Raw genomic sequence first — 12,147 nt, 5'->3', positions numbered from 1 at the left:
CATTCTAACATAGTTGACACAACTATCACTAAATCCATTATATATCTGGTCCATGTGTTGTTTTCTATTTTGATATTACTTTATTTTCTCCTCACTAGGACCTGCACATATAGATCTAGTCTACTTTGCATTCTCCTCATGAATGTCATAACCATAACTAAAACAGATAGTGCAGCACCCGAACACATATTAACTATTGTCTCTTCGTCGAGATCACCATCCATCTAAAATACAAGCGTCATATTAAAGTAGATACTAACATTAAAGGCAAATAAAACAAGTCATTTAGAAATATGTGCTATTGAGGTGCTGGAACATGTGCTATTGAGGTCAATAAGTTAGTCTGCACATGAATTTTCTTATTGAATCGTATGTGCAAAAGTTACATAACTAATAATATTCATTCGAGACAACAAGGTCCAGTTGATTGAAATTGGACTAATGTTGGGTGTTTAGGTGTCTCCTTTGTGTGTGAGCGCGTGTGTTTTATGTTTTTTTCCCGTGCATAATTTTGACAATCATATAATTAAAAATAAACCTTATTTTAATTTATATATTTTTCTTAAACACTATCACCCACTTGCATGCAAGAACAGGTGTTTAATAAATCATGCAAATTTCATAGAAATTCAACTACTTTGGGAAACTTAATCATTACATAAACTAATATCCACACATTTCTGTTTTGTATTACCTTTCAATTTTATTTATTTATTTCAGTTTAATCACTACATAACCTAATCTCTTTATTGTAATTACCTTCCAATTTTATTTATTTCAATTTTGTATTGGCTAGCAATTTAACTTGCAAACCAAGGGAGAGATTTGATGTAATATATGTTTTGTTCATATTCTTCCCCTGATCAAACCATATATAGAAATTTCAAGTATAGTGACTCACAAACTTAATCAATAACTTCCTTCTTTATCTCAAAACTTAATAATTTCTATAATTTACAAATTCTTCCTCTGTACCGTACATCCCTAATCTAAATTTCGAACATACAATAAAATCTAAACTTTAATCTACAAAAGAATTTACATTTTCACCCAATTCAACCACACATAAAATAGATCACAGACTAAAACCCTAGGGCATTTACCTGAAATTATGAAAAAAAAATTATGAAAAGAAATTAGGGCATTTACCTGTTCATCTTCGTCGACTTCAGGCACCAAAAATCGTCACTAACGAGGGATTAGACGCAAGGGAACGAGGAATTCGTGTTCGTCGGCTTCGAGCTCCAAAAACTGCCGATGATGAGGGATTATGGGCAAGTGAACTAGAGATTAGAGGTTGGAGAGAGAGAGAGAGGGAGCGGTGACGAGATGAGGAGGTGGGAGAGAGAGAGAGAGAGAGAGAGAGAGAGAGAGAGAGAGAGAGAGAGAGAGAGAGAGAGAGAGGAGAGAGAGAGAGAGAGAGAGAGAGAGAGAGAGAGAGAGAGAGAGAGACGGAGCACACTTTTCGCTATTTTCGGCAAAATTGGGAGCTTCAGAGCGGAAAACAAAACCACTGAAAATCGATCGTGGAAGTCCTAATTCTCCCACTTTCCTTTTTTCTTTTTGCGAGACAAACATCGGATTGTAAAGTAAAATGAGGCTCATTTTCCTGTGTCAGATTTCTTAACCCCATTTTATAGGCTTTTTGGCCCAAACAAACAGCCCCTTACAGGAAGCCCCCCGAAACTGCAACAGAATTATGCCACATCATATTTACAAAACAAAAAGAAAAAAGAAAGGAAAAGAATTGTGAGGACTGCAGTCGATCTTTTTTTTCCAGTTTGGCTTGGCGTTTTTACCTTGAAATCATCATGTATTTGAATATTTCGCTTGATTTTATAATTGAAATATTTATTTTCTTCTTTTGAGGTAAAACTGCTATGGCACTAATCTTGTAGTGTTTTATTAGATAGGAATTTGCGCTAAAGCTTTTCATAGTTTCGGAATTTTAGTACAGTCAAAAGGATCCTTTGATATAGTGTCACAGTAACTCATACTTGAATCTTGACGGCTGCCAATTTCTAAACATATTTTTAAAAAAATTAATATCAATGTTTTCGCCTTGAAATGCAGGAGCATATTAGAATATAAAATTAACTCTCTCCCAGGGTCATTTGACATAGGATAAGAAATGTGTGTTTTTTCAGCAAATGATTATGTGAAACATAAAATCTATGGACAAAGTCTTAAGTCCACAACTAAATAGTCTATTTTATGAAACAAAATCACAAACAAAGAAGCAGAAATATCCATATTACTCTATGTGAACAAGGATCACAAACACTAAATTGAGGAAAGTAGACATCCTGTGTCTCAATAAAGTATTCTGCGCACAAATATAAAACCTTTCACCATGCAAAGCTTTAGATATTGCTCAAGTTAGTGAGGGCTCATAACTCATAGTGCCTTCACCTCCAACAAGCCTTATAACCCACTTCTTATCTTCATCTTTACACGAGTCACAATCTTTTCACAATCCAAAAACCAATGCAATGTGATTATGATTCATTGTCCACTTGATTCCAGTAGATTTTTTTTTTATATTGATAGTTTGTTGTTTTTCATTAAACAAATCTCATCATTGCACATGCTAGTGGTTCAACTTGCAAGCAAACTTCATTAGATTACTGCTCTCTGGTTGTTGATATTGTTTCATCCTCTGCAACCGCAAGCCAAAATACCCTTTGTTTTTCTGGATAAAGCTAAGGAATGTGCATTGTAAAATAATTTCAGATATGCATGCTGCTGGTGGATCAGATACATGATTAAGATTCTGTCAGGGTTATTCAAAAAACATTTTGGGTGCCTGTAAAATATATAATAATATTGGATAAGAAAATTTGTGGGTTCATTTCTGACTCCACTGGGATTAATTTTTATATCCATCGGGAGGGCCTTGAATGCATTATTAGCTGCCTATAAAAGTCTACCAAGAGAACAACCAACTGCCGGAAAAACTGAAGTCACTTCTTCTCTCAATCCTTTCCCCTTTCCTCTCATTAGCTATAGCCATGGTGAGCTCCAAGGCCATGGTCATGGCTTTTGTGGTTGTGCTTGCTATTCCTACCCTTCTCTTCTCTTCTCATACTTTTGCAGAGCTACCAAGGCTTGAACACTCACTAAAGAGTGATGGGTCATTGAGCCTTTTGGTCATTGGAGATTGGGGAAGAAAGGGAGAATTTAACCAATCACAAGTTGCAAATCAGGTATTATATCATAACTATTTATCATTATTTTTCTATATGATGATGCACTCTGCTCTATTCATTTGCTGAAATGATGAAAGTTTTAAGTTATTTAACTGCTATATGTATAACACAACAAATGCATTATTTTCCTTATAGTAACATCCCCTCAGTTCCCTCTTGGTTTGGATGAACTGAGAGTAATTTTGCTTGATTTGAAATTTTTGAGCATAGATGGGAAGGATTGGAGAAGAACTTGACATAAACTTTGTGATATCAACCGGAGATAATTTCTACGACAATGGACTGACCGGTGTGGATGACAAGGCATTTGAGGAGTCATTTACCAACATATATGCTGCTAAGAGCTTGCAGAAGCAATGGTATAGTGGTAGGTATTTCTAAGCTTCGTATATTTCTCTCTTCTTGATTACAGCTCAATTACTTCTGTTCACTGTATGCAGTTTTGGGGAATCATGATTACAGAGGAGATGTGCTAGCACAACTTAGTCCTGTCCTTCGCGAGCTTGATCGCAAGTGGCTTTGTATGAGATCATTCATTCTTGATGCAGGTTGAAAGAAAAAAAAACCTTATTAGGCTAATTCAAAATCTCATTTTGAGGTCTGGTTGAAGGTAAATTTTTTCTAATATTCTGCCTTATTTATGACAGAAATTGTGCAGTTCTTCTTTGTGGACACTACTCCTTTTGTGAAATCATATTGGAATGACACACAGATTCACAATGATTGGAGGGAAGTTGCTCCTCGACAAAATTATATCACAAATCTCTTGAAGGTATGTATATATTCTTTCAGACTTTTTTTAATTTCGTACCATCTCCTACTTCTTAATTGTTTGATAAAATAAGATTGTTTTGGTGTTAATATAAAGGATTTGGACATGGCATTGAAAGAATCCACAGCAACATGGAAGTTTGTTATCGGACATCACACAATTAGAAGTGTTAGCGTGCATGGAGACACAATTGAACTTGTAGAAGAGCTTCTCCCTGTCCTCAAAGTAATAAACTTTTTGAACTGTTCATTCACTAAAGTATTGCTTCAATCTAGCCCGATGTATCCTAATATTTTTTTGCGTATTGCAGGCTAATAATGTCGATTTATATATGAATGGGCATGACCATTGTCTCCAGCACATTAGTAGCAAAGATAGGTAAGCTCCCGAATCATATTTTTCTTGCAATATTACACAAAGTTAAACATTAAATGATCCATCTTCATGTAAGTTTTCTAATATTGTTATCATCCTTTCCTCAGTCCGATTCAGTTCATGACAAGCGGAGGTGGTTCAAAATCATGGGGAGGTGTCTACAGGCCAAATTCAGACGAACTGCAATTCTTTTACGATGGCCAAGGGTTCATGTCCCTGGAATTGACAAAGAGAGATTTGAAGATGGTATTCTACGACGTATTTGGACAAAATTTGTATGAATGGAGCACGACAAAGGATGCATACCCCTCGATGTAGGTATCTTATGGGTAGGAATTAGATGTCATTGCATCGTCCATTTATCGTCTCTGAGTTCATCATGTTTGGAAAGTGGCATATGTATCATCTTACTAGTGATACATGGTAAACCTATCAGAACAAGCTAGTTATTCTGCTAGCTTTGTTTTCGCTACAATGTTGGATTTGGATTAAGTTTCTGACACACGAGAATATACACATATCTCATTGCCAATGGTGTGTTCCATAACAAATAATAAAAATAATAAAAATAAAAAATAAAAAATGAAAAGGAAAATTGAAGAGCTGTTCTTAAGCGCATTTCTGGCTTCGTATATGCATTTATGCATGCCTTCACCCTCTTTGTTGCCACCCACTTGAGGCACACTGGACAGCCTCAACTTGCTCAGAACAAATCGCTTCATCTTAAACATGCTCTCCTCTACTTCTTTTTTCTGCGACACAAAAGAGAAGTAGAAGGTTAAAGCTCCGAACGCAACTGAGAATTCAGAAACAATGTAGATGAATAATGTTTGCCTTCTGTAGGGTCTAGGTTAAGAACAATGAATACATTTTTCGCGACAGGGGTAAGATCCCACACCCAAATTCTTGTGCAGCAGAACTGATGACTCCAGTACCAAGCTCTTAATGCTCTTCCTGCAGTAATCTTTGTAATACCCCAACCCTTGAGAGGGTGATGTGATTAGTATTAATAGATTTGATTGGAATACTCATACGTGATTAGTATTAATAGATTTGATTGGAATACTCATACCACCAAGATGCATCTTCTTTTCGGGAACCCAACTCTTAGAAACTTGATTGGAATACTCATACCACCAAGATGCATCTTCTTTTCGGGAACCCAACTCTTAGAAACTCCAAAGTGTGCTGAAAAGACATGTGGTGGTTCGTGAGGCCAGTCCATCGGATCTAATAACGTACCGACTCCGGGATTCCGGGACGGGGCGTTACAATCTTATTCGTCTATGATCAAAGCACAATGTACAGACGCGAGGCCTGATAATCCAGCACCAACAATCACCACATCCTAAACTGACATCATTTCTTCCAGGGGACGGTAACATGATCAAGGATCAAACAAGTGAAAGATTGATGGAGAGATTAGTGCAAGTGATTATAGAGATAGGAATTAGGATATGCACGCACAAGCACATTCACGGTGACTTGAACTTCATGTGATTTTATTGAATACATATTCTTATTCTTCTCTCTTTTTCTGCCTTTTCCTCATAATGCACAGTGGATAATGTAACACACATCATTTCAACAGATTTAGGTGGTCAATATCACAGAAATATAACAGCTGGAATGTTGGAGAACAGATCATGAGAAATTTTACAACAGCAGTCATCTTATTAGATTGCGGATGCTCCAGACTTCTGCATCCTTCATACAAGTAGCAGTCATAGGACACAAGAAACTCCTCTATGAGGTTCGCGGAGAAATTCTGCAGCAATCCGCTCAAAAGTCCGAACTTCAAACAACTCAAAATAGAAAGGTTTCGATCCATCAAGTTATATTTAGGTCTCCCCAATGAAAACAAACTGTAGAAGAACAAATTTTAGATAAAGAATGTACCCGGAGCAGGAATATTCTGAAAACTTCTGCTCCTTGCCCGAGTCTAACTAATACTTAAATTCATTTTTCAGAACAAAAAATAAAAGAAATTTCAGACAACAAAGTTACAACAAAAAGCACTCAAGGATAGCCAGACAAGTAGAAATTTCAGAATGCTACAAGTTCAACATCTTTGCAAAGGAAACCAAATAATAATGAATGGACAGACCAAAGATTTTGTTTCTTAATAAGCTACAACAAATAGATAAGAAAAGAACAGAAAAGAATGCAGACCCAACATCCCACAATATGATGCGAGCATTCTATTTCCTCCAGTCACACCTTTCCAGTCTCACAAAATTAGAAGCATTTCCTATGCACGATCGATGGGCCAGACTCATCATACTCTGCCTTAGCGATCCACATCTGCCAATTTAAGAACATTATAATCAGTAGTTTTCATCAACACAATTTATTCAATGTAACAGAGAAGGAGAATGTTGTATAAAATATGTAGTAAGTGGTAACTAATACTTGTATTATACAGATAAACCCAGTACAATGTGAATATAAAGCTAGGGATCAAGCTTCAGAATTTAGGGTAAAAAACAATTGCTGAGAGTTCAGGGTGAGCTTAGTCAAAAGACTTTATACTCTTTGTATGTCATATATGTAAAAAAAAATAAAAAAATAAAGTAAGCAAATAAAATATGATGGTTGCAATTTTGCATGTCATAATATAAAACACAAAATCAAGCATAAAGCACAAGATTGCAAACAATGGTAATATTTCACCCATGTCTGATAGACTTCAGTCCTCATCTATAAGTATATCTTGCTATTTGTTAAGTTATAACATTATGCAGGAAAGAAAATCATCAACAATTAATGTAATTCATGAGTTCGTAAACATAGGTTGTATTAATGCCTACACAACCAAATAGTTTATAAACATGCGTCATGAACAAACTTCCAAAATTAGAATGTTGTGACTCATATGTGTGTGTATAGGCAATCTTTCGGCAGTAAAATAAATTGAAAATGGTATAGAAGTACAGAGCACCTGCTGGAAAGTGCTGAGGGATGCCAAGATGGAACCTCCAATCCAGACACTATACTTCCTTTCTGGAGGAGCCACCACCTTTATCTTCATACTGCTTGGAGCCAGAGCTGTAATTTCCTTGCTCATTCTATCAGCAATACCCGTGAACATGGTGGAACCACCACTGAGAACAATATTACCATATAAATCCTTCCTGATATCCACATCACACTTCATTATAGAGTTGTATGTGGTCTCATGAATTCCCGCAGCTTCCATTCCAATCATCGACGGCTGGAAGAGTACTTCTGGGCAACGGAATCTCTCAGCTCCAATGGTGATAACCTGTCCATCAGGCAGCTCATAGCTCTTCTCCACAGAGGAGCTGGTCTTTGAGGTCTCTAGCTCCTGTTCGTAGTCAAGGGCAATGTAGGCAAGCTTCTCTTTCATGTCTCTCACAATTTCACGTTCAGCAGTTGTGGTAAAAGAATACCCACGCTCTGTGAGGATCTTCATCATTGCATCAGTGAGGTCACGGCCAGCCAAATCTAGACGAAGGATCGCATGTGGAAGGGCATACCCTTCGTAGATGGGGACTGTATGGCTGACACCATCCCCAGAGTCAAGCACAATACCTATAATGCCGAGAAAATTAACCATATCCTTGGATAATGTATTGGCATAGCTTTGCTCAAAGAAAAAGAATTTGACTTCTGACAACCTATTTAGTAATGGATATTATATATTGGTACGTAAAAATAATGGGAAAAAAAGTATCCAAGATGATACTAGTAAGTTTTAACCAATTAAGCATATAGAAAAGATGCATAGGTGGAGAATATTGTGCGAAAGTTAATTACCTGTGGTGCGACCACTAGCATAGAGAGAGAGAACAGCCTGAATAGCAACATACATAGCAGGAGCATTGAATGTCTCAAACATGATTTGAGTCATCTTCTCACGATTAGCTTTAGGGTTGAGGGGCGCCTCAGTAAGTAAAACTGGGTGCTCTTCAGGGGCTACGCGGAGCTCATTGTAGAAAGTGTGGTGCCAAATCTTCTCCATGTCATCCCAGTTATTGACAATACCATGCTCTATAGGGTATTTCAAAGTCAAAATACCACGCTTTGACTGAGCCTCATCCCCGACATATGCATCTTTCTGTCCCATGCCAACCATCACACCAGTGTGACGTGGACGACCCACGATACTAGGGAAAACAGCTCTCGGAGCATCATCTCCAGCAAACCCAGCCTATTAATTAATAAGCAAAGCAACCAAAGTCATTGAAATGGTCAATGCAATTAGCATTCACAAAGACATAACAAAGAATCTGGGAACACAATGTAGAAAAATAAAATTTTCACTAAGAATAAGATCCGAACATGTTCTGTTATTTCTATTCTTCATTAAAAAGAAACATCATTGTGAAAATTTAAGAGCCATACAATGCCAACTGGATCTCCATCAGAAGGTTTTCAACGAATTGGTTATAGAAAACTATGAGATTGAAAAAAGAATTCATACCTTGACCATCCCAGTTCCATTGTCGCACACAAGAGGCTGAATATCCTCAGCATCTGCCATCTTTTATTCTGCCAAGAAAATGTCATTCCAGATTAGAAGACTTGTATGGAAAAACTCAAAAGGAAAAAATATATAGATATAGATCAGCATGTCAAATAAACAAACCAAAGATGAAACTAAAGACTCTTTTTCAAGAAAAAAAAAGGAGGAAAAGTTTATATTCCTTTGATCTGTCATGAGACTAATAAGTTTCCTAACCAAGTCGAATGAAAAAGTTTAAAACATATCATAATGGGAATTTCTAACTAAATAAAGCCCAAAAACACCTTTCAATGATCATTATGAAATTGCATTTCTTCTTGAGGTCTTAAATTCAATATCAGAAACTGGATTAGACAGTAATTAGAAAAAAATATAGACACAAGAAATCCCAATTCCAGATATATACAGTGGTAACTAAATCTTCATATAAACTAATAAAGTCAGAGCAGTCATTGACTCATCAGTCATCAGTATAACTGTTCACGTTAAGAAAATGATGCAAGGAATATCTCCATGAGTCCATGAGGTGGAAAATGTTTCTATTTAACAGAGAAGGAGCTGGCTGATACATAGGCATAGGTTATACATATCTCATAATTGCTACCATACATTACCAAAACATAGAGAAAACACCATGTTAATAGTAGAAATTTGGGATGGATTAGCGTAAGACACATAAAAAATTAATTAAGTATTATACTAGATATTTTTCCATCTTACAAGAGTATCAAGAGGAGATCTGCTAACAATTGGCATACTCAAGGCAAATATTTGATACATAGAAACAAGATTTATGGAGAAACGGGGTTAAAATTGGAAATGTTTTGTAATCAATTTTGATAAATTTTCCAGCTGAAAGTAATCATCCTTAGACCATCCGTCATCCTAGTTCAAGCTCAAAATGTACATATTCTTTATCAATGCTAAAATCAAATTATGACAGATATCAACCAATTAACTTATATGACTGGTCAGAAGAGCACCTATAAAAACTAATCTAGACAACCTAAAATCAATAGAAAATAGGAAATTTCAAAATAACTTTAAACAGAAACAATACTAATCAACCTAAATGATCAATTAACTTTATGTATTAAAACTACAACCAAGGAAGTCATAACACTCTAAAATGGTTTGAACAAGCAATTAGCAATATACAGATGCTAATCCATAAATAGTGAGCAAATATGTTCAAAAAAACAAATAACCAATAATTAACAAGCGATGATTCTCAGGTATCACACAAATATAGGTTCATAAATCTATATAGAACGTATCTGCCTGAACTAGTTTGCACTACCTACTATGCACCATTAGTCCAAAAAGGTGTCAAGTATTCAGGATAATGTATAAGGAAATTCATGAAGCAAACATGGCCAAGAGGGATTGTGACAGATGCTTGTCTTCCCCTTCTCAGCAAGCCAGCATCGTCTGATACACAAATCAAGAGGCAAAATGTGCATGCGTGGGTGATATAATAGTAAAAAGAACAACAACAACAACAACAACAACAACAACAACACTATTACAAAAGAATATGTACGAATAACCAAGTACACCTTTGGAACTGTAGTGAAAACTACTCCCGGTATGCAACACAGACGATGTCACGATAATAAAACAGAAGTCAACAAAACCATAAAAGGAAAACGATCAGCTATTGTGAATATGACTGAACCGATGTTTTTTTACTATCTCAGCTCAGAATCGGCGCATTAAAAATGAGAACCATGGGAGAGAAATGCAGTAAACGTAGAATGCAATCGACAAAATTCATGATTGAAGTACATTATCAATGACAGACGGACAACCAGGATTCAGGAAGACATCTGATACCTCTAAACCGGAAAAACTAACAACCTCAAGTTAAAATTATAAATCAGCCTAGCATTTCTTAACAACATCAAATAATTGCATATCTTCACCTTTCAATCTACTTTTTAAGTCCTGGTAACTGAAAGACAAAATATAATTATGAACAATCTCGAGTAGTATCATGCTAATTTATTCATAAGAATATTAGATAATTAGCAAGATAAGAAAAAGGTCGCAATAACATAAAAAACGAGACCATCATATACCTAAATTTAGAAAAAGCTAAACAATATCATTAGCATTTTGCAGTTGATGTACACATTTCATGCTCGGAGCAAGAAATAGATCGAACAAAATGAAGTACATGCTAAAATATCAAAATGTAGGAGGGAAGCGACCAAACATTTTCACTGCAGAGATCAAAATCACATGAATATCAAAATAAATTAAAAAAAAGAAATAAACAAGAAATGAAAATGACGTAATAATTACCGATCACGGAGAAGGAAGGGGTGATTGGTTTGGAAACCCTAGCTTAGGTCGGGGTCTACCCCTCACGTGTTTTTCCTTTTTTCTTTTTTTTTTTAAATTTTATTTTTTAGTTTTTTTGTGTTGTGGAAAAAAATAAAAGGAAGGAGATGGGGGGTTTTTAGGAGGGTTATAAAAGAGAGGCCCGCCTCAACGACGTTTGGATCCCCGTCTCACGCGCCGCCGGAATCTGAGCCCGGGGACCGAGTTTTCTGGGCCCACATCCCACACGCATGTCTTGTTTGTGGACCCCACGTATAACAACATACTCTTTTATTTTCTTTATTTATTTTTGTCATCTTTTAGTTTTAGGTTCCTTTTCTTTTCTACGTTCTGAAGATATATCATCGGCAAAAATGAAGTACAAAAATCATTTTACAGGGAAAAAATTATTGAGATAAATGTAAGAAAAATCTTTTTAGTACCCTTTTTATTGCATTTGTTTTGTTAACCCTAGGATATAGGGACGGGCAATGACTTCTTATTTTTCATGGCCCAATTAACTAGCATCAAATCCACTGGGATTGAATTAATCACTTTAAAAGTTCATCTTATCTTGTTACGTAATTATGTCATCAATTAATAAAATACAACGGAAGCTCATCTCACTCATGCCTTGCACATGCTAAAATATGTAGTTACTAGAGGTGTCACTCTTGAGTTTCTCTGTCCCACATACATCTCACTTATAAAAAACGAGCAGGCATCCTATCATAACCTCGCACCGTGTGGGGTTCTCATAGTCATAGCCTCGCACCGTGCGGGGTTCTCATAGCCACACAAGAGAGCAATAAATGATAAAACTACCCCCTTGTTGGTCTTAAGATGTGGCATAGAACCTTCCGCACCGAGGTTCTGATAGAATACTTACTCACAAAAATCCAGACCTTCGTCAATCCATTTGTCATTTTCATGTCAAGTTACAAACAATAGATGGTCATCAAATATGAGGAGCACAG

General features: G+C 36.1%; 2 protein-coding genes across 3 annotated transcripts; one reads left to right on the top strand and one right to left on the bottom strand.

The window, feature by feature from the left end:
* Positions 2,886 to 4,890, top strand: LOC109832222 (purple acid phosphatase 3-like). Its single transcript, XM_020399651.1, has 7 exons — positions 2,886 to 3,206; positions 3,420 to 3,576; positions 3,650 to 3,757; positions 3,857 to 3,981; positions 4,078 to 4,206; positions 4,292 to 4,359; positions 4,464 to 4,890. Exons 1-7 carry the CDS (start codon positions 3,012 to 3,014, stop codon positions 4,672 to 4,674), a joined length of 993 nt encoding a protein of 330 aa, XP_020255240.1. The 5' UTR covers positions 2,886 to 3,011; the 3' UTR covers positions 4,675 to 4,890.
* Positions 6,393 to 11,292, bottom strand: LOC109833817 (actin-like). 2 transcript variants are annotated; one of them, XM_020401644.1, is made up of 6 exons: positions 11,153 to 11,292; positions 10,927 to 11,070; positions 8,804 to 8,871; positions 8,137 to 8,530; positions 7,298 to 7,911; positions 6,393 to 6,660 (listed from the first exon to the last, which is right to left on the bottom strand). In XM_020401644.1, the coding sequence occupies exons 3-6, from the start codon at positions 8,861 to 8,863 to the stop codon at positions 6,595 to 6,597; spliced, it is 1,134 nt and encodes a 377-aa protein (XP_020257233.1). In that variant the 5' UTR covers positions 8,864 to 8,871; positions 10,927 to 11,070; positions 11,153 to 11,292; the 3' UTR covers positions 6,393 to 6,594. The 2 variants fall into 2 exon arrangements, with proteins under 2 accessions (XP_020257233.1, XP_020257232.1); XM_020401643.1 differs by lacking the exon at positions 10,927 to 11,070.

This window comes from Asparagus officinalis, chromosome 3 (assembly GCF_001876935.1).
Source record: "Asparagus officinalis chromosome 3, Aspof.V1, whole genome shotgun sequence".
NCBI lineage: Eukaryota > Viridiplantae > Streptophyta > Magnoliopsida > Asparagales > Asparagaceae > Asparagus > Asparagus officinalis.
The sequence above is the reverse complement of the archived record's forward strand: the minus strand, read 5'-3'. Positions and strand labels throughout refer to the sequence as shown.